The sequence below is a fragment of the Hippocampus zosterae genome, chromosome 18, assembly GCF_025434085.1.
Source record: "Hippocampus zosterae strain Florida chromosome 18, ASM2543408v3, whole genome shotgun sequence".
NCBI lineage: Eukaryota > Metazoa > Chordata > Actinopteri > Syngnathiformes > Syngnathidae > Hippocampus > Hippocampus zosterae.
The window spans coordinates 3,427,440-3,453,519 of record NC_067468.1 but is presented as its reverse complement, the minus strand read 5'-3'; the positions used below and the strand labels follow the sequence as shown (position 1 = coordinate 3,453,519).

General features: G+C 41.6%; 1 protein-coding gene across 4 annotated transcripts in view; it reads right to left on the bottom strand.

The window, feature by feature from the left end:
• The window catches only part of sptan1 (spectrin alpha, non-erythrocytic 1), a 72,902-nt gene that overhangs the window by 41,040 nt on the left and 5,782 nt on the right, over positions 1 to 26,080 (bottom strand). For 2 of the 4 annotated variants that reach the window (XM_052050053.1, XM_052050054.1), the window contains exons 2-23: positions 22,959 to 23,200; positions 22,646 to 22,771; positions 22,024 to 22,164; positions 21,303 to 21,583; positions 21,072 to 21,216; positions 20,835 to 20,989; positions 19,419 to 19,554; positions 19,212 to 19,313; positions 17,030 to 17,167; positions 16,225 to 16,335; positions 15,221 to 15,298; positions 14,977 to 15,132; positions 13,037 to 13,241; positions 12,768 to 12,949; positions 12,410 to 12,653; positions 9,096 to 9,218; positions 8,268 to 8,485; positions 8,089 to 8,181; positions 7,502 to 7,636; positions 6,520 to 6,665; positions 6,358 to 6,414; positions 272 to 470 (exon numbers count right to left, since the gene is read on the bottom strand). In XM_052050053.1, coding sequence (XP_051906013.1) covers positions 272 to 470; positions 6,358 to 6,414; positions 6,520 to 6,665; positions 7,502 to 7,636; positions 8,089 to 8,181; positions 8,268 to 8,485; positions 9,096 to 9,218; positions 12,410 to 12,653; positions 12,768 to 12,949; positions 13,037 to 13,241; positions 14,977 to 15,132; positions 15,221 to 15,298; positions 16,225 to 16,335; positions 17,030 to 17,167; positions 19,212 to 19,313; positions 19,419 to 19,554; positions 20,835 to 20,989; positions 21,072 to 21,216; positions 21,303 to 21,583; positions 22,024 to 22,164; positions 22,646 to 22,771; positions 22,959 to 23,195 — 3,408 coding nt within the window. In that variant the 5' untranslated portion in view covers positions 23,196 to 23,200. The remainder of the gene's footprint in view (positions 1 to 271; positions 471 to 6,357; positions 6,415 to 6,519; positions 6,666 to 7,501; positions 7,637 to 8,088; positions 8,182 to 8,267; positions 8,486 to 9,095; positions 9,219 to 12,409; positions 12,654 to 12,767; positions 12,950 to 13,036; positions 13,242 to 14,976; positions 15,133 to 15,220; positions 15,299 to 16,224; positions 16,336 to 17,029; positions 17,168 to 19,211; positions 19,314 to 19,418; positions 19,555 to 20,834; positions 20,990 to 21,071; positions 21,217 to 21,302; positions 21,584 to 22,023; positions 22,165 to 22,645; positions 22,772 to 22,958; positions 23,201 to 26,080) is intronic. The other 2 variants (XM_052050055.1, XM_052050056.1) reach the window with 1 other exon arrangement.

Sequence of the window (26,080 nt, the reverse complement as noted above, 5' to 3'; positions counted from 1 at the left end):
GCACTTCCAACAGCAAGTTCTTCAGTCAATGAAATGACCATCTTAGTCTTGCCGAATATCCAGAGCGAGAACCACTTTGACACAGGGGCCAAAGTACTGTTTGGTCAATACTTCGTGTATTGTTGAAGATACATAACTCTTTTAATTTTTCCTTGCCTCTTTCCAATCTAAATTTCAACACATTTACACCATACAATTTATTTTCACATTTATTTCCATTTTTCTGAATTGCCCGGATTTTTTTTGTGAATCGCTTGAAACGCAGAAATACCTTCTGGAAATCGTCAAACTTCTTCTGGAGGACCTCCACCTGCTCCAGGTCTGAGCCCACCTCTTCATTTGTGAGCGCACTCTCCTTTTCATTGATCCACTGTTGAAGTTCATTTGCTTCCCGGAACAACATAAATTTCTTGCAGCTCTTCTCCAGCATGTCCTTGCGTTTCTCCCCCAGATCTAAAAGTGTTCCATACCTGCAAGAAAGGACGCATTAGATGCTTTGCTATTTAAAAAAAAAAGGGAAAATGTGAAATTACTACAAAATGTTGCACTTGAAAATTACATGCTGGGTGAGCATAACAATGTCAAACTACACACAATTGAACTGAAAATACAACAAAATAAAAGAATTGTATAGACTTCTAAGATGGGAGGATGAAACATTCATTTCTTCAAACTGATGAATGTATGTCCTTTGTACACAAAAACACAAAATAATTTAAATTTTTTGATGGTTCATGGTTACTGCAATATGTAATTGAAAGTGTGTCTAGCGGTGGTCATCGAGTTAATTTCCCTTATATATACAGTGAAACTCCTCTACAACGAAATCATGTTTGCAGCAAGAATTTTTTCACAACAAGGGGTTTTCACTGGATCAAATTTGATCTAAGATGTAAACACACACACAAACACAAATGTATGTGTACATACACACAATCGTATGTGTACCCTTTATTTTTATTCCAATAGTGCATAAGTATGAGCACTCACTTATTTGACACTTCATATAGTTAGTGTAGAAAGAAAAAAGGGAAAGAAAGTGCGAAATTTACGATCAGCATTCACTTTCACTTACATCAATTTCTGAGACAATGTCTTTTATTTTGCTTCCTCCGTCTTTCATTTTGATCACTTTTACCCTCTCTTCCAGCATCAGAGCGCTTTTTGTCTTAGCTGCTTGACAGCCAAAGGTCTGTTTTGTAGCCATTTTAGCAATGCAACGTTCATGCTGCGTCTGATTCTAACAACAACAGTCTCTAACTTGACCTCCCCTTGATTGCCACCAAAGACAGCGTTGCTCAGCTGATGTCATGCAATGAACTTTTAACCCTCATAGTCCGCTTGCGATAAATGCAAAATTATGTCTTTGAATCAATGGCAAAGGCAAAGGCATTCGGAAAAACACGAGAGAGCTGAAACGTATGGGGGGTTCTAAAATGGCCGAAATTTCATGACGTCACCGGCTGATAATTCTCAGGCATTGCAGCAATAATAAAAAAGGTTTTGATTCCGTAATCTTCACAATTTACATATTTGCACCATAGAGACACATTATAATTCATATTTTTGAATGCATCGTAAACCGAATGTGTAATTCACGTGATTTTTACGTCAATCGCTTTGTTTTCGCTTGGACAGACGTATGCATGCCACATTGTTGGGTTGAGGTCATTCCAATTGTGCAACTTTTAGGTGGCGCCAGAGGATCGCAAATGAGTTTGCCTTTTTGCAGGAGGCTTCAAACCAATGCATTTTACATGAACACGTCTGGTCGGGATTGTTAGTAGGGCTTGGTTGGGACCTCCAGACACAATTTTTTTTTTCCTTTTGAAAAAAATAAAGAATAAAAAATCCCGACGTGCTAACCATTGGACTACCGGGCCGCCCGTCCAGCTCCGGCCTCCCTGTGTGGAGTTTGCATGTTCTCCCCGGGCCTGCGTGGGTTTTCTCCGGGTGCTCCGGTTTCCTCCCACATTCCAAAAATATGCATGGCAGGCTGATTGAACACTCTAAATTGTCCCTAGGTGTGAGTGTGAGTGCGAATAGTTGTTCGTCTCTGTGTGCCCTGCGATTGGCTGGCAACCGACTCAGGGTGTCCCCCGCCTACTGCCCGGAGACAGCTGGGATAGGCTCCAGCACCCCCGCGACCCTAGTGAGGATCAAGCGGTTAGGAAGATGAATAAAAAATCCCAAAGAACTAATAAAAACTATATATGTATGGATAGCACAGATGCCTCTGAACATTTTGAGTGTTTGGGAAAAAAAAGAATGTTTGTATAACACAACATACATCATTTCCAAAATTGTAAAACGCGTAACTTAGGGTTTTTTTGTTTCAAAGGACCTAAGGGTTAAGCAAGCCACGGGACCCTTCGTTGTCCTAGATGGCCATAGTTAGCGCGATGTAACTCGCCTTCTCTCTAATTAGTGCTCCAGTTAGTGTAAGGTTTTTAGCATGTCTCTCATCCACTGGTGAAAGGACACTTTGATCCTCTCCTCTTTCATCTATAACTGCTTCAGACAACAAAGTGTATGCAGAAAAGTGGTGAAAATTGCACGACTGTCTATGTCCTATGTGTTGTGTTGTGTTATTTTTGTTATTTTGACTTCAAAATGGCGCTGCGAGAGTGGCTGCCTTTCCAGCAGCTCCTATATTTTGTTGTTCTACTTCTTCCTTTCGTAACTTTGCTGCTGTGAATTAGGAATTTCTCCATTGCGAGACTAATAAAGGTTTTCTTATTCTTATTCTTATTATTATGATAACAAGTAGAGCATTCGAGGAAACTTTAGTTTATTTGAATGTCCATCGAGCCATAAGCGTTTACTCTGAGCAGCTAATCGGATGCATTCTACTCTATCTTCCATGGATCTAGCAACAGTATTTACACACAGACAGTGAGGTCCCTCTTGGCCAATCGGAGGCCAGGAAGATGCTCGGTAAGCCAATGGCAAGAGCAGCTATGAGTATGTTGCATTCAGGAAACTCGGCACTGTGTAAACCAGTGTGGTGGTTGCTTTTGCCGCTTTCGAACGAAGCAGTAGAGGTAGCTGTTGGATTAGACTTCGTTGTAGTGAATCTGTTCGTGAGGCTAGAACAGAGAAAATGATATCATATAACGCAACAGGGTTTTTTTTTTCGGCGTATGGGGGGCAGGATAATGGGAATGGTATTAATGCATGAATATTTTTTCACATTAGGGGGTATTTTCGCCCATGTAGGTTTTGTTCTAGAGGAGTTTCACTGTATTAAAAAAAAAAATGAACTGTGGTTATGGTCTCCAACTTTAAAGATGGTTGCAACAGTCCGTCTACTTTCACAAAATACTTAACATGCTAAAATACATGAGAAAACTGTCAAAACACAGCAAGAGTGCCATGAACGCAGCATTATGAGAACGGGCGCACATAGTTATACAAATTTGTCATTACCCCTCTGTTAATGAATGAAAAATGCAGTGGTCACAGAATAACTTGACTAACAAAAGTAGTAATCATGAAAACCAATGAAAATCAGACACAGCTTTTGAATTGTGGTTCAACAAATTCATAAACAGGGCTGGACAAAAAGGGCACTACATAATCCTAATATTTTGTTGCACAGCCATTTGAAGCAATCACGGCAATCAAACAAATTATGTAACAGTCAATGATACTTGTACATATCTCTCAGCAGGTATTTTGGCCCCAGGCTTCATGAGCACACTGCTCCAGTTGTCTCAAAATTGAAAGGTACTTTCTGTAGACGGCATGTTTCAGCCATTTCCAAAGATATTCAATAGTTTTACATCAGGGCTAAGATAGGGACACATCTAGATGCCAATCGTTTTGGCTCTTAGACATTGTTGAGTAATTTTAACTGTGTGCGCTTTGGGTCATTATCCCGTTGCAAGTAGGGTTGGGCATCGAGAACCAGGAATCGAGTGGAAGTGGGACTAATATTCGTGCGCGGAGGATGCATGAATGCAGAAGGACCAATAGGAAATGTGTGTGCATGGGGTGGAATCTTTCCTCACTGCAAAAAACAATCCCCACAGCGCGGATGCATGGCTGTGTAGCCACTCCACTCTTTAGCAGTGCACATAACTTCTATTTCCAGGTACAGTATTTAGTGGATCAGAAACACACTTTAGAAGCTACCACTTTATAACATCTCCCCAGTGTTGGGCAAGTTACTTCCAAAATGTAAAACATTTAATAGGACTAATTACTTGCATTCAGTGACGGGCGGTGAGTTTTGGACCTGGGCCTTCAGTGGGTATTTAGTGATCTAATCCACCTCTTGATAATGCCGTGATGTCACGAACCCCCCCCCCCAAAAAAAAACGAAACAAAAAACTATTTTAACTATGGCTATGTGCACACTTCAGAGTGTGGCATTAAACTGGTCTGAAAAACACCGTTGCAGATTCATAAGACGCCCCAACCAAAATAAATAAAACAAGAATAACAAAAAAAGTTACCTTTATCTTTCAATACATCACCTCAACAACTCCAGACCTCGACAAACAATATAGCACTTCATAATCAACTTTTATCAAGATCAAAACTTTAAATAAATAACATCATATTCAACAGAGATGCTAATGCGAAAGCTCCTACCCGCCTGTGCTTGCTAAATTGTTCAAACTAACAAAAAAGATTCGGTGGAATTACATAAGGGGTGTTCACACGGCAAGATTTGCTATGGTGCTATGCCGGCGCTGCGGCAGTAGAGCGTTCACACCGGAGCAAATTTGATCCACCTCAGGGAGGTGGTTTAAACATTTGCTCCAGAGCAAATGCTTGTTTGCAAAGAAGCACCGATGTAAATTTGCATGTGAACGCAACTGGGTTAAATTTGCTCCAAGGCAAATGCTCGAGAAGAGTTGATTACGTACGGCGAGAATGCGTTGCTTTTGTGCCCTGTCGGACTTCCATCATGCGTTTGTTTAATAACGAAACAAGACTTGGCTGGTAACAGTAGGACGCACCTCTTGGGTTATACTAGAACAGGGGGGGGATAGTCCCCAAACGTCATCTTTCCTTTTGTAGGAGACTGGACTGTCTCGTAGTTGTTTGTGTAGTTTGTTCCTTTGTAATAATAATAATACATTTTATTTATAAGCGCCTTTCAAGACACCCAAGGACATTTTCAATCATGGTCTGATATCGTCCTCCGTCGTAAATCAAGCTTTGGCCGCATTTAGAGCTGAACCAATCAGAAGTGATAGTATCTGATCTAATGACAGGCTGGAGAGATGCAATCGTCACAGGGCCTGCAGGATGGCTTTCCGGAAGTTAATCTATGATCTGATTGGCTAAAAGTAGAACCTGCTATTTCAGAGATGTGCGTGTGTGCTTGTGTTCCGAGACCTGCACTCAAGGTCCTGAAGGCGTTGTATGAAATAATATGTGCATGGCAACACATCGAAGCTGAAATCTGATTGGAGCAAAAAAATAAAAACAACCCACAAAGGACTGGAAGCCGCATGGCCATGACATACGCAATGACATGAAGACAAAAGACTGGGGGAAATAGGTTATTTTCACATCATTTAAGTTGTAAATGGTTGTCTGAAAAGAGGTTCACAACCATTTGCAGCAATCTGTTCTACTATATACTTTGGTCAGCAACCAAACTTAAGGAAATAAAATGTATGGCACACCAACAAGAACAAAACAATGATTCTAGCATGGGGTGTTTAAGTATTAGAGATGAGCAATTCCCTTTCACTGTTTGCTCTAAATATTGCAATATAGTACCATTTACAATACTGTCTGGTACACAGTTGCGCATTTTATGGATATACTTTAAGGTAAGATACTCAGGTAGGGCTGGGCGATTAATTAATTTGATGTTTGGGATCAGGCAATTTGATAAATTTATGTATTCATGGATAATAAAAAACCCTTTTCTATCTGCTTCATAGCGTGTCCCTCCCACAGACGTGCGTTGCTAACACTAATTGCTGTGAATGGAGAGGCACCAGTTTAGCAGTTTTTGTCATAAATTTCAATAATATTTGCCTTCATTTTATTTAATGGAAAAACAGTTTATTCAAATCAGGAATCAGATTTTGGGAAAAAGCTGGGATTTGATTTTGAGGCCGTGTCGCCCAGCCCTTTTCTCAGGCTTTTCTGCCTCTCTTATCCTGCTGTTCAACATTTTTGTAGAATTGCTCCATGATAATTCTTAATGTTGAAATTCTGTTATCTATGTCAAAAAAAAATTGTGAACACAAAATATTAAAAACAATGGGTCATCAATTTCTTCACTACCCAAGGAAATTTGGTTAAATGCCCATCTCTAACAGGTATGACAAAAATTTAGTAATACTGAACACAGAGCAGGTAAGTATTCAACTAGTTCCTACTCACAGCTCTTCAACCTGTTTCATTCGCATAGACACGCTGCAGGCCTCTTTGGTGATAAGCCTGAGCAGTACCAGTACAAAAATTATGTTGTTAGAGGCAGAAAAAAATGACAGAAGGGGTGACAATAAAGAGGGAAAAAGAAATACTTGTTATATTTGGGCTTACTGATTCTCAATTTGTTCTTGGCGAAGTGCAATGCTCCCATGTTCATCCAGATTTTCCCGAGAAGAGGACTGATTCGGATCTATCTTCTTCACGTAAGCAGCAGGAACAAATCCTTGGCGGTCATTGACCTCTACTTTCCACCAATCCTATAGGACAGAAAATACCAAATCTATTTACTTATTTACAAGATAAAGTCACAAAGGCATAGAACTGAATTAAAACGGAACAATGAACCCCCAGCTGACCATTTTTGTTTTGGAAAATTAGTCAACTGCCAGTTTCCCCATCTCCCATCAGTGTGATGTTTATTCTGAGATTTTCAATAAATGGCCGAGTCCTGCGCGCTACATTTTTTTTTAAATAAAGCAGACAGATCGATACGTTTTCACCTTAAACAGGAGATCGCAGTCAAGCGGTAGGATGCAAACCATTCCCAAGTCAACCGTGAGGAGCATTAGGGAGAGACAGGTTTTGTATGTTTTGGGCATGTTACGACTACAGCTTGCGCACCATCAGTCTCATGTCCACGAAATTTCATTTTTGTATTCTTAAAAAAGACTGCCTCCCTCACACAGCCTCTGTAGTGACCGTAATAGCTAGTAACGAGTCATAGCTTTTGATGTTTCAATGGTAAGATGAATTTTTTTGCCATGCTTGTAAATGTGACAGTACCTACTGAATATTGCACAGGAGCTTGATTTCAAGAAAATTTTGAATTGAATGGAAATTGGAATACCTGCCAGAAAAATTGCATTTCAATCTTTTCCTAAATTCATTCAGCCTACCTTGCACACACATCAGGCCTGGAAAAAGAATTCTGTATGGTAGAGAGTCATTGTGGCAATGGGGGGATAAATATATCAATAAATAAATAGAATTCCTGTTCCAATGTGCCAGTACCCGAATGTGGCCTGGGCTACAATGGCCCTTAACTGCTGTAGCTCTGGTTTTCAATTGTAATTATAGATAACATTGTATTTACCTTATTGGTGCTATTTAGAAGGGTGAGAAAGTCGCCTTTCTTCATGGTTACTTCACGTGGGCTCTTCTCCTGGTAATCATATAGGGCCAGGACAAGTTCCTTCCCAGTCTCATCATCAGTCGGTGCCACTTGCTGCTGCTCAATAATATCGCAAAACATATTGAAACTTAAATCTTAAAAATACATCAAGGTAGGCCATCTAGGACAGGGGTGCCCATTAGGTAGATCCTGATCTACCGGTAGATCTAAGACAGGTCCCAAGTAGATCCGAGGAGTGTCGAGAAGAAAAAAAACAAACAAACAAACATTTGTGTGTCTTTGTACATGTTAGTAATATATTTTTTGTGTCAATATACACTGCACACTAATCATCTTATCAGTCTCATTTTCACAAAAAAAAAATATTTAAAAAAATAAAATAAAGCAGGTAAATCTTAAATTTGTGTGTGTGTGTGTGCGTGCGCGCGCCGGTAAGGGTAGATCCTGTGAGGTTAGTTGATCGAAAAGTAGATCTTCAATCCAAAAAGTTTGGGCACCCCTGATCTAGGATAAGGTTTCCTAAACAACACAAATTCAGGAGAACCTACCCTACAGGATGTAGCCTGTTCATTTAGGGCTTTGATGCTACTTCCGTAAGCACTCAGGTCAGACATCAGGGCCTCGTGTTTCTTGAGAAGAGCCTGTATAGAAGACAATTCATGGACTCAAAAAATGATGACCATCTAAAGAACCACCGGTAGCAGCCTACCCAACAGTATCTACATACCTCAGCAGAGTCTTCATCTTTGCCATAGTCTGTACTTCCCACAATGGGTTCTTTCTCCCACATCCAAGACTCGGCTTCATTGGCATCAGCAAAATACTGTTGGGCCTGTAGTGAGTCTTCAAGATCCTGTCTTCTCTGTGAGGCCTTGGCCTTCAGAATGTCCCAGCGTCCATGCAGCTCAGACAGTTTAACTTTCACATCTTCACCTGCAAAGTGTCCTAAGTACAGAATGAATATCGGTGAAGGGGACTGTAAATTGCACACATTGATCTACAGCAGGGGTGCCCATTACGTCGATCCTGATCTACCAGTAGATCTAAGACAGGTCCCAAGTAGATCTGAGGAGTGTCGAGGAGAAAAAAAAAAAACCAAACATTTGTGTGTTTTTGTTCATGTTAGTAATATATTCTTTTGTGTTAATGTATGCTGCACCCTAATCATCCTATCAGTCTCATTTCCACAAAAAATATTTAAAAAAAAATAATAAAGCAGGTAAATCTTGAATTTATGGTGGCGCGTGATTATGTCACCGGAAGTTGTCAGCAGTCAGCAATTGCAGCTTGTGATCAGAGCTGTTGCGCTCCATCTTTTATCGTCATTATTCTCATTCAGAGTTTGCTTCGTGTACAATTCACTGAGGGCATGGCCAAAGAATAGGAATCGAGGAGGGCCCATGGAAGCACTTTAAAATGGTACGTGTGAGCTACGATAGTTAACAGGCTGCAAAAGTGCATGCATTAATTGATCGAAAAGTAGATCTTTGGTCCAAAAAGATTGGGCAACCCTGATCTATAGTATTAAATGAAACTTGAACATTTAAAAGACTACCTTCTTCCACCATAGCCTCTCCTTTCAATGTGACTGCTTTTATACGAGGCTCATGACCAGTGATCTCAGCCTGGAGAGCCTGGTGCTTCTTCAGTAGGTTCTGGACACCAATTAGATCTTTGCCTGAAAAATAAAAACAACAACAAACAAACATAACGTGATATGATCTTGATGCAACCTCTGTGACGTTATGCATTCCAGTAACATGAGACATGTAGGGTGCTACGAATTGAGTTTACTGTATTGAGGTGCCCATTGATATACAGTGAACTGGCATTGGAGAGAGGATAGAAATACAATATATTAACAACAATAGGTGATGTCAGGTGCCACAAAACTTTAAAAATGCTAATCTGTGTCATGAAATCAGTGCCTTTGTAATTATCTGAACGACGGTGATTTACTACAGTGAAACTCAGCAAGTGAAATGTTTGCAGCAAGAAATTTTTCACAACAGTTTCTTGCATAATGTCTTTTACTTTGCTTCCTCCATCTTTCATTTTTATAACTTTTATCCTGTCTTCAAGCGTGAATGCTTTTCTTTTTTTTCCACTCCTTGGTCTGCAAAGGTCCGTTTCCATTTTAGCAATGTAATGTTCGTGCTGCATCTGAAACCAATAATAACAAATACTTCCTGGACTACTGCACACGTGTAAACCAGTGTGGTGGTTGCTGTTGCCATTTCCGAACAAAGCAGCAGAGGTCGCCGTGGCATGCTGAGGTTGGATTAGACATTTGCGGAACGCTTGTTTTCGTTGTAGCGAATCTCGTCGCGAGGCAAGCGCAGAGAAAAAGATTTCGTACAACAGAACGGGGAGTTTTTTGTCATAGGAGGAGCAGAAAAGTGGGAATGGCTTTTATGCATGATCATTTTTTCCCATACTAGGGGTATTTTCGCTCATGCAGGTTTTGTTGTAGAGGAGTTTCACTGTACTTAGGTGAAATTGTAAGAGCTGATTTCCAACAGTCAGTTTTCATTTCATAGCTTGTATCTTGGTAGCACACCTTCCAGTCATTTATGGGGTCTTTTTTTTGTACAATCAGATTTCAACTGTGTTGCCATGTTAATGTAATCTGCTCTCGGCCTTCAGAATCCCAAGTTCTGGTGTCGCCACACACACAGCTGAAATGGCCGTTTCTTTTGAGAACCAATCAGAAATGCCAGTACCCTAACATGGCCAGGGCTGCAAAAGCCCTTTATAGCTGCATCAATCTGTGCCTTTGCAAAGGCTCAGCATACTGTCAGCATTTTTTTTTGTCTTGACTGGTTCAGCTAAATATCAGCACCAAAGATTGATTTACAGTTAATGTATGGAGATAAATGTAACTGTTTTGGGGTTTTTTTTGTAATAATGGTATGCATTCTTAAATACGTGAACTGCATCGAGCTCATTTCTGTTGATTCCAAAGCTAATTTCCAAATGTCTACTATTCTTTGTTCTTACGATGCTATTTAAAAACTTATGGAGTGTTCATTCTTTGTATACATGGCACCTACTGTAAAAATTAAGTTCAAAAATAAGAGTCATTACACAGTCATTACAAAGGCTTATTTTCCATATATATGTATATATACCGTATTTTCACGACTATAAGGCGCCATTAAAAGTCTTAAATTTTCTCCAAAATGGACAGGACGCCTTATGGTGCGGAACGTCCTTTATATGCGCTGAGTTCCAAAATCTGACTGACAGCCGACACGCTGTTTATATAGAGAAAAGGCGGAAGTGACTGTGGCCAGGCATGCGGGAGAGAAGTCGGCCAATCAGGGAAGGGTGGGCGTGTATATATACATATATGGAGAGGGAGAGAGAGAGAGAGAGAGGGGAGGAGAGAGAGAGGACAGGCAAGCTAGTCCGCCAATGGTGAAGGGTGGGCGTGTAAGTGGACGCCTCAAGCCAGTACCAACACTTGTATAGAGTGTGGCAATGTGCATTGTTGCAAAACAACTCCGGTTTTGGTTTCTAAGAACCCCTGAAAATAAATTTGACAAAAAGACACGCCTACGAAGCTCAGTTCAAACTTAAAGCCACCGGTTATGCTTTTGGCATGCGTGCCCATCTCACAGCAGCGGTGAAAAAACAAGTCAAGCAAATGAACTCTGAGCTTGCCGTTATTCCCGGAGGCTTGACTAAAGAACTCCAACCGCTGGACATTGGCATCAACCGGGCGTTCAAAGTAAAGTTGCGAACGGCATGGGAACAATGGATGATCGGTGGCAAACACAACTTTACAAAGAGTGAGAGGCAGCGCTTGGCGAGTTACGCCACAATACGCAACAACGAGAGGGAACGCGGCGTTTTTGATGGATTACGGTACTTGCACAATTGTTCAATTCTTTCTACACACACACGCGCTGCCACCATGTTTCGCTCTGTTCTTTACTTTCAAATGTGGGAAAGCTTCACACGAGAGAAATGTTGACTTTGCTGTTGCTACTCCTTCTTTCCGCTCGGAAATGCGTAGCAACTCACACTAGCATGTGATGCATTCAATGACAACTGAGATGTGCAGTCCTCTGCTTCTGATACAGAGGATGAGGACTTTGATGGATTTCTGGGTGATGATTGATCGAAAAACGTGAGAACATTGTACGATGGCTAAATAAAATACACCCAAACTCAGTTCTGCTTTCGTTGCCTTTTTAAAAACGTGTTTTTATCTTATCTGTATGTCTTGGCATGCTGCCGCATGCTTCAAGCTAACGTGTTAGAGTGCGCGCATGCATGCCGTATGTTTAAGCTGGCGTATGTTTTACCACTGTAAAACTGCGGCCATTCGTACGATGCGTCCTGTGTATGTGTAAAATACAGAAATGTCACGCATTAATGAGACTGCGCCCATTAGTACGATGCGTCGAATAGTCGTGAAAATACGGTATATAATATATAACTACATTTTTGAACATTACTTTACTATAAGGAGGCCTTCATCTTTTTGTCTGTTGAAAATTTCAATTTCATATTCATTGCGGTTTTCAATTTTTGATAATTTGTTTCTGTTATCGTGAGGTTTATCAATCTTTTCACATATTGACAGGAATTAAAAAGACCTTTAAAGGGGCCATATCATGTGAATTTTTTTTTAAGAATACATAGATGTGGGATTGAATGCCTGGATTCTCAGTTAAAATATCAGTCCAATAATTTTGCTCTATTTCCTCATATTTCGTTTTTAATTTTGGCTTAAAATTTTCATTTTGGTAAATCCACAGTTTAAAGTGAATTGGATTTTAATCAACATCCCTACTGCAAATGCCATTCTGTTCATTTGATGTGGCAAAATGCTTGAGCTAAGCAGATAATTAGTCTTACCTCTGTTCGAAGAGGCAGCAATGGGCTCTTTCTCACGTATCCAAGTCTCCTCATCTTCAACATCTCTAAAAAGTTGTTGGAGCCGAAGAGAGTCTGACAGTTTCTGTTTGCGTGCGGCCATTGGCTCACGAAGGGATTCGTAACGAATGACTACAGCATCCTGTTTCTTCTGAATGTTGTCAGCATCAAAGTGTCCGGCCTCTTGGAACTGTCGAGCCTGGATTATTATTCCATCAATTCGATCCTAAGAAATTACCAGTATGTATAAATGGTTAGTGTTATACTGTTAAACAACAGAGGAAGTAGCATGAAATACTCATGACAGTTAACAACAATGTCCTTTAAAGTGTTGACATACCTGGTGGGCAGTCACATCAGCCTCGAGAAGTGCATGTTTCTTCTGTAGGTTTTGTACACTAGTAAGGTCTTTGCCATAATCCTCTGAGGTCAAGTGGCCCTCCACCTCATACAGCCACAGCTCAATGTCCTCGACATTCCTATTAAACTGCTGTTGCTGGTTGGCCTCTCGGAGCTTGATGCCTAAAGACAATGAAAATGTATCCTTCATACCAAAACCACCATCATTGTTGTTGTGAATCTTAGTGGTAAGAGATTTTCAGGTGACACCTTTCAGCTCGGTGGCTTCCAGAAGTTTCTTCCACTGAGAGCTGACTTCTTCCATACGACAGGCCACCTCAGTGGATGCGTAATGTTTCCCATCAAGCAACTCTTGGCCAGACTTTTGAAGAGCATCAATGCGGCTCTGGTTTGCTGATAGCTCTGCTTCAAAAGCCTGGTGTTTCTGCACTTTGCCTTGCAGATTTGAGGGATCCTGTCAGACATAATCCATGGTTTAGGTCAGAACATATACACAGTTAAGACCAGAAGTGTATAATACACACACACACAACACATGGAGAGAGGAGAGTGGAACTTGGCGGAGCTGTTGAACCAATACAGCAAAAGTATTTAGCATTAGCCCAAGCTTTTGCGAAGCCTGCGGCTACCTGATTGATTGGCGATTTTCATGTACCGTATTTTCACGACTATTCGACGCACCGTACTAATGGCCGCAGTCTCATTAATGGGTGACATTTCTGTATTTTACACATACACAGGACGCACCGTACGAATGGCCGCAGTTTTACAGTGGTAAAACATACGCCAGCTTAAACATACGGCATGCATGTGCGCACTCTAACACGTTAGCTTGAAGCATACGGTAGCATGCCAAGACATACAGATAAGCTAAAAACACGTTTTTAAAAAGGCAACAAAAGCAGAACTGAGTTCGGGTGTATTTTATTTAGCCATCGTACAATGTTCTCACGTTTTTCGATCAATCATCACCCAGAAATCCATCAAAGTCCTCATCCTCTGTATCAGAAGCAGAGGACTGCACATCTCAGTTGTCATTGAATGCATCACATGCTAGTGTGAGTTGCTACGCATTGTCGAGCGGAAAGAAGGAGTAGCAACAGCAAAGTCAACATTTCTCTCGTGTGAAGCTTTCCCACATTTGAAAGTAAAGAACAGAGCGAAACATGGTGGCAGCGCGTGTGTGTGTAGAAAGAATTGAACAATTGTGCAAGTACCGTAATCCATCAAAAACGCCGCGTTCCCTCTCGTTGTTGCGTATTGTGGCGTAACTCGCCAAGCGCTGCCTCTCACTCTTTGTAAAGTTGTGTTTGCCACCGATCATCCATTGTTCCCATGCCGTTCGCAACTTTACTTTGAACGCCCGGTTGATGCCAATGTCCAGCGGTTGGAGTTCTTTAGTCAAGCCTCCGGGAATAACGGCAAGCTCAGAGTTCATTTGCTTGACTTGTTTTTTCACCGCTGCTGTGAGATGGGCACGCATGCCAAAAGCATAACCGGTGGCTTTAAGTTTGAACTGAGCTTCGTAGGCGTGTCTTTTTGTCAAATTTATTTTCAGGGGTTCTTAGAAACCAAAACCGGAGTTGTTTTGCAACAATGCACATTGCCACACGCTATACAAGTGTTGGTACTGGCTTGAGGCGTCCACTTACACGCCCACCCTTCACCATTGGCGGACTAGCTTGTCTGTCCTCTCTCTCCCTCTCTCTCTCTCTCTCCCTCTCCATATATGTATATATACACGCCCACCCTTCCCTGATTGGCCGACTTCTTTCCCGCATGCCTGGCCACAGTCACTTCCGCCTTTTCTCTATATAAACAGCATGTCGGCTGTCAGTCAGATTTTGGAACTCAGCGCATATAAAGGACGCTCCGCACCACAAGGCGTCCTGTCCATTTTGGAGAAAATTTAAGACTTTTAATGGCGCCTTATAGTCGTGAAAATACGGTACTTTGTTTATTCCCGTCAAGAGCCCCCCGCTCCCCTTTTGTGGGGTGGCGTAAATGAAGTAGCTAAGTTTGTATCCCGCAAACAAAAGCACACGAGTGCAAGCGATATTTCATATTCGTTCTGAATGTACAGAAACAAATTGACCCCCAACAGAACTCTCAGGGCAGCACTATTTTGGGAAATAATCGTATAAACAACACCTCTCGCTCAATTTTCAAAGTTAACTTCCCGTCGTTACCTTGTAAGCTTCATCACTAGCGGTCTTCATCTTCTCATTGATCCAGCTCTTCAGCTCATCAGAATCCCTGAAGAACTGCTGAAGGTGGAAAGAATCCTCCAAGGCGGAACGTCGAGACTGAGCGCGCTCGTGTAGGGCATTTCGACGACTGAGAAGCTAAAATATTCCATAAAAAAAAAAAAAAAGAATATATCAAATCGTTCTAATCACATTCACCAGTTAAAAAAAGAAAAAGAATTCTCACCGCATCTCTGCGTGTAGCCACATCTTCATAGGCGTAATGGTTGTTCTGGATAAGTTTGGTTGCAAATTCATCTAAAGCCTTCGGATACATAAAAAGAGACAAACATAAATGTATCGAACTATTAAGCATGTCAAAATAAATTCCAGGACTGGTGTCTATATATAGACACCAGTATGTATACATACACGTGCACGCACACACACCCACACACACGCACGCACTCACACGCACGCTCCAGCACAGCAAGTTTTTTGTTTTTGTATTATCAGGAACTGCCGGAAGCTCAACGAAAGAGACAGGCGCATCACAGAGAAGCATTAACAACATGTTCTGCCACAACTCTTGCCTCTTCTTGCACACTGAATGACGTAAACCCTGCAGTATCTTTGTAGAGCGTGCTGGTTGATCATCTGGCCCTCAAAGTAAGCGGAGAAAAGTTGCTTTGGATTTGCAATACAGTAATCCCTCGTTTATCGCGGTTAATGGGGACTGAATCCGCGACGTACGGAACCCCCCCCCCCCCTATAGGTACCGGTATATGTATATGAGTATAAAAATATTTATAAGGCCAAATTTAATGGTATACATGCATGTAGAAGTACATTTTGTAGTAATTAACAAAACTTAATGCTATATACTAATTTAATTTCAACATGTATAAGTTTGGTTAGGTTAGTGTATGAATAACAAAATACAGTAAACATATACATGTAGTACTGTATATGTTGCTCTACGTGACTCGTTTTGCTGACTTTCGCTGCCTCTTGCCGACCGTTTGCGGACTTTGTGTGGCATTTTTGTTATTTAAATTTTTTTTAATGAATATGTTTGAAAAAATCTGCGATGCACCGAGGCCGCGATAAACGAACCACGAAATAGCGATGGATCACTGTGTAGCTTTCATAACACTGGTGCTGGAATCTTTCTGACATACTGTGGATACTGTGATTAAACAGTGTATTAAAAAATAGATAAATATATTTACAAGAAAATGTTCAACTTACAGTGATCTTCTCTTCTTGAGCGCTAAGAGACTTTTCAAAGTCTTCATGCTTCTTAAGCAGTGCCTCTACACTATCCAGGGAGTCACCAAGATCTTCATTCAAGAGGAAAGCCTAAATATTCAAGACGCAGAGTGTATAATGAACACGACAATCTATTTTTATATATCTATCTATATATATCTATATATAGATATAGATATATATACTCACACACACACCGTATACAGTCAAACCTCGGTTTTCGTCCATAATCCGTTCCAGAAGGCTGTTCGAAAGCCCCGTTTGTTATGGAAAGGACATAATGGAAATTGTCAGCCTTTTTGGGCATTTTTGTCAGTGGGTGGGTGGTTCTATGTGGCCCTCCTGTGTGACTGAAGAAAAATTGTGGTCCTCTGCATTTAAATTGCTCAGGCCTAGATTATTACATCGAATAATCAAATACAAATATATTCCGTATTAACATTTATGACAAAATCATTTTTTCTAATTACTCTTTATTAACCGAAGATTGTTGTTTACTTGCTAGTGTGTCAGGCATAAACAAAACCAAATCATTTTGCAATATTGTATGAGTGGGAGTGATGAAGTTTGTAAGATTTTAAACTGAGAGGTGTGTCTTGGATCCTGATCTTATGCAAAGGGCTACTAGTTCGTATATATTTTAGATTTGATTTCATGACATTGACAGGTTGTTCATCACTGCAAAATCGATTAAAAGGGATCAATAACTGTTTAGTGTCACAAGCCAAGAAACGTACTATAAGACAAATACACACTAGAAGCGATTGTTGGATTGAGTAGTTACCTCCTGTTTGCTCATCCAGTTGTCTACTTGCTCTGTATCCCTGTAGAAGAGTTGTAGGTCCATACACTGCTCATACTGTTGTCTGCGAAGCTCCCACAACTCCAACAGAGACTCCTTCTCTTCGGTCAGGATGCGCAGCTGAACACATTTTAAAAAGCAAAATGTGTACTTTGCTCAACAAGGTTAAGGCGATTGAGAACAGTTTCTCATTCTTAACGCTAACCTCAAGATGATTTAAGGTTCTGCGTCTTATCGAACGACAGTCAGAGCTCAGAGTCCTTTGGCCATTTGACAACCCACTCCACCAACTGAGCCACATCCTCCGACAGATTTACAGGGGGGAATATGGCTTTTAATATTGGCAATAAAATCTCTTTCTTTGATGAAAATACAAATGAGATTGAGAGTAATTATCAAATGTGCAGCCCAGTGATCCAGTGGTTAGCACGTCAACCTCACAGTGCAGAAGATGCCATGGGTCCGATCCCCGCACCGACCTTCCTGTGTGGCATTTGCATATTCTCCCCGGGCCTGCGTGGGTTTTCTATGGGTACTTTGGTTTCCTCCCACATTCCAAAAAACATCCATGGCAGGCTGATTGAACACTCTAAATTGTCCCTCGGTGTGAGTGTGAGCGCGGATGCTTGTTTGTCTCTGTGCCCTGCGATTGGCTGGTAATCGGTTCGGTGTCCCCTCCCCGCCTACTGACCGAAGACGGCTGGGATAGGCTCCAGCACCCCCCTGCATCACTTGTGAGGATAAAGCGGATTGGAAAATGGATTGATGGATGGCTTATTAAATATCAAAAGTAATTGTTTTGAGGCAATCCATCACCTATCCTGGTCATGGGCAAAGTGCAGTTTACTGAGCAGACTAAGTATGGCATACCCTGGACTGACAGTTAATGGCGACGTCAGTCGGCACGAATGTACCACCAATTGCCTCCGACAGACGGGTCGTGTCGCAGGCAAATAATAGGGGTGTTCACACAGCAAGACTTGGTCCGGTGCTCTTGATTTTTCTGCATTACGTGTTTGCATTACGGTTTTGCTTTTCTGAGTGTCATTGAAGTCATCGTTGATTTACGTTTTCGGGGGCGGTCACTCTCGAGCAGAAGGCACAGAGACCGAGAAGGAGAACAACGTGCCCGTCCAGTAGTCGCTTGAGTTGTGTATACGTTTTAAAAGAATCAACACGACAGCTCATTTGTTTTCTGTCGTTTTGGTCCACTGCAGAAACTGCCGTGTGAACGCAAGTGGGGCTGCACCGACGCTCAGCGGCTTTGTACGTCTGAACGCTCCACACAATTTGCTGCGGTGTAAAATATATCGCAACAAAATACATCGGTGGAGCGCCGGAGCAAATGTGTGCCGTGTGAACACCCCTAGTGTTATAGCCAATTTTGAGTCGCCACGACGCATCGTAGCATATGTGGTAAAACATACTAAAGGACTGGTCATCTGTCGTTTGGATGCTTCACTATCACAACGAAAGTCTGGCATCTCAGAATTTTTGGTCGTCTTATTGCATAGCGTTACATGTCCTACGTCATCCTTTGATTGGTTCTTTGACATTGACCAATAGAAGACAGTGCCCTCCTACACAGGACGAGAGAGTGGATGTGGCCCACACAATCACAATGTCTCTAACAACAATAATCAACCATATTTACAATTTCATATGTAACATTGATGAAAAACTGATTTCTCAAGCGGCACACACTGTTTATCGCCAGCCATGGCCACCCAAACCCACCACTGCCAAGGGAGTGGGGCGGTGAGCCTCTGGTCTGCTGCTTCAAGACCGCTCATTAAATAAATGGGAATTGCTGTGCTTACCAATCAAAACAATTGAACTTCATTTTTTGGGGGGTGGGTAGGGGGGGGGTGGTTAGTGACGGTTTGCGACCTTGAATAAATCCCAAGGAAAAAAGCATTTGCTACGTATTGTAGTTTTGGGTTCACACCGAGATTGTTACAAACACATACAATATGGAGTGTGACACACACATACAATATGGTGTGTGAACAAAGAAATTCTGTAACAGCTGACAAAACACTATAAGGTCATCATATCACAGTGGGATACAAATCCATGCAGGGCCCAGGGATTCTGTGCGACATACCAGTGACAATGATAAACCTATGCATGTAAATAACAGCTTATTTTGCATCAATCCTACCTTTTCCTTGACTTCCTCAAAGGCATAATGTCCGGTATTAAGCAAAGTCTGACCAGATTCATCAGTGGCTCTGAAACTATCCTCATGGGCATCAATCTCTCCCTGTGAAAAGAGGAAATTACATCAGCACACATTGAAATTTAATGTTACAAGTTAACAGAAAGCATGATCATATTTCAAAAGAAATGTATGAGATGGAGGTTTTACTTTATGCTCCTGATGGCGGTCTAGCAGGGCCTCAGCCCCAGCCACATCATTAGCAAGTTCATCAGCATTAATTAGGGCCTTCATCTCGGTGACCCAGCTTGTAAGATCTCTGAAGTCTGCAGTGAAACGCTGCAACCTAGAGATAAAGATGGATAAATTTGATGCCACATCTTTTATATTCTCAGTTGATAACATCAGATTAGTATCTCACATTTTCGGATGATAGTGATTAAGGTTGCAATCTTTTTTTCTTACGAAATGCAAATACAGTACAAAATGTGCCTTTTTAAATTTCTTCTCTGCAGTTTGTGTTCCTCACTTCAGCTCGTATCAGAATCAGAATCATCTTTATTGGCCAAGTATGTAGAACACACAAGGAATTTGTCTCCGGTAGAACACGCTGCACTAGTATCATCATAAACAAGGACATGACAAATAAGTATGGAAGGACATTCCGTAATGCAAGTGAACCGTTGTGTGGTGGTAGCACCCGGTGACAACTGTGAGACAATGCTCAAAGTATCAAGCAGAGCTAAAGTGATCAGTGGTAGAATAAAATACTATAACAGTTGTAGAGTTGGTGCAGAAAATAATTGAACCATTTTAAAGTGACCAAGCGCAGTTTTTGTCGTACAAGTGTGCAATTATGCAGATTTTAAAGTGTCTGGTGCTGTGGAATATAGATCAGTGACAGTGGTTCAAGTGAGTACAGAGCTGGAGCTACAATAACTATAGCAGGATGCTGTTCCACAGGGTTGTGCAAAATTGCAAAGAGCAACTGTACAGGTAGATTTGGGTTACTGTTTAGGGAGTTAATGGCTAGATGGTAGAAGCCGTTTAAGTGTCTGCTGGATTTGGTGCGCATGGATCGGTAGCGCCTGCCTGAGTGGAGTGCTGTAGCTGGAAAAGGTGGTGGGCAGGGTGAGGGGGTTCCAGTAGGATTTTCTGTGCCCTTGTCTTGGTTCTTGCAGTGTGCAAGTCCTCAAGAGTGGGTAGGGCGGTGCCAATGATTTTGTCCGCCGTTCTAACTGCCCGTTGAAGTTGGATTTTGTCCTTTTTTGTGGCGGCCCCAGACCAAACCGTGATGGATAGATTATACTACGGAGCGCGTAACCGAGGCTGCCTCACGTGTCGGCGCCATCTTGATTTCTCATGCACTGATTCACAAGCTAACGGCCAATCAGTGATCATTTGTCACAAAGACCTGACTAAATTCAATCAAATTAACCCTGACTTAAAACGGTGCATCCTACACCAACCAGAAGGCATAAATTGACTTCCCGACTGCCAGATTTGTTGGATTGGTGTGTAGAGAGAGGCCTTTCTACGCAAAATCTCTGAATGCTTAGTCACAGGATTTCCATAGTGAGAATGACTTTGTATATAAGTAATTCCAGCAATGCCCTGGTATTATACCGATTAGCGTCATTCAGACGGGCATGACGCTCAGCAGCCAGACTGCGAATGCGCTCCCAGTTTGTGATGAGTTCATCTTTCTTGAGGTGGATCTGGGAGGCATTTTGGGAATGTGTTTGCTGCAGATGCTCCGCATCACCACCTAGTGTGTTGACCTGGAAATCAACAACAACGACAATGGGAAATATGTCACAAAACTAACATTTGTCTGACCTATTGTAATGTAACTATCCTTGCCTTATCTTCCAGAGCAGCCAAGTCTCTCTCTAGACCCTCATGTTTACGCAGGAGAGCCTGCACACTTGCCAAATCACGTCCAAAGTCATCAGAGGCCATAAGTTGCTCCTTCTCTTTAATCCAGCTGATTGTTTCATCGACATCTCTATTAAATAATAAATAAGCAGGTTCACAATCAGAAAGTTCAAGAGAATCAGCGTTTCAACATAAATCTACATAATGACTGTTTACCTGTTAAAACGTTGCACCTCAGCAGCGCCAAACAGTTTCCCTTGTCTTTGCTGGGCCAGGCCCTTCAGTCGCTGCCAGGCAGCATTCACCTCATCCTGCTTGGAAACAATCAGCTCAACCTCAGGATGGTCTTCTTGTTTCAGCTTGGCCGCCAGCTGGTTCACTTCATTCACTCCTTCCTCGTGTGCTGCCAAGTCTGTCTGAAATTCCTCAAACTTCTTCTGCAGAAGCTCCACATGTTCAAGGTCCTGGCCGAGCTCCTCTGATGTCGCTATAGCCTCCTGTGGAGCAAAAAAATTGAAATTCCTCTTGTGTTCTGCTACCTTTAAAAAGATAACAATGAATACCCCCCCCAAAAAACACACAAAAAAACCCTAAAAGGTAAAAATCCCATTTCACATGAAATTACCTTTCATTTAATAAATGAATTTCAACAAGAAAAAATGTCCAGATATAAGGACGTTTGGTTGAGAGGTTCGCTCAGCAGAGCACCAAAAAGCAAAGTGTGCATCATCTGACTAAAACCAATTGCTTCAACCCTGTTTGCCTGCTATTCTGAAGTACGACGACAACAAGCAGTTCTTACAAGGACAAGAGTTTCCCTCTTGTTAAAACAGAATTCAACTGCAAGAAACAAATTTAAACAATATGGCTGCTGGACTCTATCACTCAATCACATTCTATGCCACTACTGAAAAAGACACTTTCATTAAAATCCTACCTTATCACTGATCCAGCCCAAGGTGTCTTCACACTCACGGATGTATTGGACAAGTTTTTGGGCCTGCAGGAGATGCATTCCCTTCTCCTTGGTTCGCAGCAGCAGAAGATCCCAGAGGCGCCGTAGCTCCTCAAGTCGAGACTAGTCAGGTGTTAAGAGAGATGATTGAAATACTGAAGGTTAGCAAAGAAAACTGCATAAAATAGCAACAGCAGATTTAGTTCATTTGAAACGCTTTACCAGCATTTGCACCAAATATGGCTGAAAGATAAAAGATCCACACCATTCAAAAGAAATTCTGTATTCACGTCAATTCCTCACCTACCAGTAGATACTCAGCCATATTAATACTTGAAAATATTGGTCTCTGTTGTGTCCGGTAAGGCGTGTAGGACTGAGTAAGATTAAAGTATTAAATGAACACATAAAAAAACAAAACTGAATGAATCAGTTTAATTTCAACCCCCCGACCCCCAGCATACTCTCTCTCCCTCACACGCACACGCACACACACACACACACACACACACACGCACACGCACACTAAGTGCACTTGTCCAACCCTTCGTGGACACAGGGCATGTGCACAACAGATAAGAGCCATTGCATCATCAGGTCTTACTCTAATGGTCTCGGATGCAAAATGGCCTTCGTTGATCATCAGGTTTCCAGTCTCGTTCAGTCTGATTATAGCCCCAGCATTGGCTTGAACTTCAGCCTCAAAGGCTAGATGCTTTTGCAGCTTACCCTGCAGAAGGTTTTGAAGAAAAATGCATGAATACAACTAAATATTTAACTGTTAACACCAGCAACAATGCCTCTCAAATAATGGTGACTAATGTGGGGGTAGCTTGCCTGGCCTTCCCTTATTCTTGCCTCAAAACAAAGTATGGTATGGATGGAATAAATATCTGCCCACCAACAGACATCCGCACCTGCAGGTTAGAGGGGTCCTTGTAGTTCTCATCAGAGGCAATTTGCAACTTCTCCTGGATCCACTTCTCCAGCTCATCTGCATCACGGCGGAAGAACTGAAAGCGGTAGGAGTCTTCCAGCTTCTGACGCCGCATAATAGACAGGTCCTTGAAGCGCCTGTAGCGATCCAGCACTTGCTGGCGGCGCTCTTGGATGTCTTCAGCAGTCTCCAGAACTTTAACTCCGGTCGTTTCCATTTTTTTCCTTCGAGGACGACAAAGATTAGTATGTGCATCTACCATGTTTTGGACTGTACACAAGATTAAGAAAGATAAGAAAACCTTCATTAGTCTCGCAATGGAGAAATTCCCAATTCACAGCAAAGTCATGAACAAAGCTGCTGGAAAGGCAGCCACTCTCGCTGCGCAATTTTGAAGTCAAAATTTTGACTTCATACTGCCAATAACTAATTCCTAACCAGTGTGCCCTGTGGTGTGCCATAAAATGTTGATGATGTAAAATGGGTGGCTTGGCTCAATCAAGTTTGAAAAACACTGCCAAAGATTACCAAGAAAGTATGGTCATAGATGATGACAAAGTTAGACACTGGGGCTCTATTCGTTTCTACTATTAGATGCATCACGATGCTGAACTATACAGTCTGAGTTCAATCATCAATTATAAGATAAGATAAGATATCCTTTATTCGTCTCACACCTCACAAAGACATACCCCCAGAAAGGCCACCGCATTCAATTAAAAAAAAAAAAAAATCTCTGGAACCGATGTCAGATTTTCAAAATTCTTGCCGCGTTGCACTGAGGTTGAATTGACCATTCAAATCAAGACACGGAATTTGGGGGGAGTCTTGTCACACTGCTATTGAGAGAAGAGCTAGAGAACATGACAGCCTCGGCTGACTATTTCATAAAGAAACAGGTATCGACTTAATAGTCACTGTTTGGACTCTTGAATTCTTGGGTATGATTACAAAGTGCATAACTATGAATGGGAACAATTATGCCAACATAGGCCATGTGAGTGGATACATCTCTGATATTGGCAACACATGATGTCACAGAAATCATGACATCCCAAGAAGCCCCTCGTCCCATCACATCACCCTTCTTTTTGAGCAACTTCACTGGCTCTCAGTCAAATGCCGCATCCGATTTAAGATGCAACTTCCTACCTTCAAAGTCATTCATAACATTGCCCCTCCATACTATTCTGACCTCCTCCACATCATCACTCCAGTCCACGCTCGTAGATACTCCTCTATCCACCTGTGTGTTCCATCTGTCTATCTCAACACGAGGGGGAGAAGAGCCTTCAGCCACTCCACTTCCAAGCTTTGGAACTCTGCTACCTGACCTTCACAACTCCCTCTCGCTTACTGCCCTCAAATCCAATGTCAAAATATGCCTATTTAATATGCCTAACTCACTGTCATGGCAATGCATCATTTTTATTATTTTTCTGCTATTATTATGAATCTAATTTTCTTACTCCTGCATAATTCTGTTTATCGATGTACAATGTCCTTGAGTCTCGAAAGGCGCTTTAAAATTGAATGTATTAATGTTATTATTGCAATCATCTTATGTGCTGCATTTCATAACAGTTGTGCACTATAAATAGCCGTGTTTTTGTATCCACTGTATGTAACTGTGTTAACAGCATAGGCTTTGTTGACTTGTGTTTCGCAGCCGTGCCCTTGCTGACCAAACTCATCCGTCCCAATGTCCACAGACATCCATTCTTCTGCTTTTGTTTGACAATTTGCAAAGTCATCAAATCTATTTCAGATGTTAAAGCTCGTCCGTCGTTGGAATTTGATGACTTTGCTTTCCATGGTCAAGGTAAAATCTGATGATAGACATGTGTTGGTGCAGAGCTTAGCGCCTACCATTCCCCAAACATTTCAGTCAGCAAGCAGCAGCCATAGCAGAGAGGATGGGCGAGTGTGCATTGTCACATCAACGCACCATTTTAATTATTTTCTAAGCCAGCTTGAAGCCGAGTAGCATGCCCTTTCTCATCGATGTCCTTATGGAAGAGGAGGGAGACTATGTATATGTTATATAATTGACACATACAGATTCTGGGTGAGGGTGGGTGAACAGCACTGGCGATTACGTTATCTGCAATTGCGTTTTAAATCCAAAAAGGGTATATTTTTAGGGCCTATTGTTCATTTACATTCCAAATGATAATGCAACTGATATTTATCTCAGGTTTTCCTAAATAGTCAATGCAAATGACACGCAACATAACGCATATCAAACCAACAAACAGCAGGTGAGGTACCCGCTGTACTGGTTGCCAGTAAGTTGTCTCTGAGCACAGAGAACTAACCATTCACACATTTATATTTAAAGTTTCAAACAGTTACACTTTATTGTTTTAGTAAATAATTACCAACTTTGAATTTTATGGCTGTAACACATTCCAAAAAAACTGGGACAGGTGGCCAAAAAGACTAAGAAAGTTGAGGAATACTCCTCAAACACCTGTTTGTAACATCCTACATTGACAAGCAAAGATGGGACCAGGTACACCTCTTTGTGAACAACTGTGTGAAAAAATTGACCATTATAATGGTGGCTCCTCTTGTTGCATGTTGTCTTGAGAGGGAAGAAATTGCATCCGTGTATGTTGCACATTCAACACATTTGACAAAGTTGTACTTGACTTGACGTTCCTCAATGTACAATTACAAGGAATTTAGGGATTTCATCATCCATGGTCCATAATATCAAAAGGTTCAGAAAATCTGGAGAAATCACTGCATGTAAGTGGCAAAGCTGAAAACCAAGATTGAATGCCTGTGACCTTCAGTCCTTCTGCTGCAACTGCATCAAAAACTGATATCAATGTACAAAGGCTATCAACACATGGGCTCAGGAACACTTCAGAAAACCATTGTCAATAATACAGTTCGGCGCTACATCCCAAAGTGGGACTTATATTTCTAGAATGCAAAGTAAAAGCCATTTATCACCACACCTAGAAATGCCGCTCATTTTAAATGCAAAGTGTTTGTGAACTTGTAAACATTCTGTCCTCTGGGCCAATGAGGAAAATAACCAACGGGACTGTGATGGAAGCAAAGTTCAAAAGCCAGCATCTGTGCTAGTAT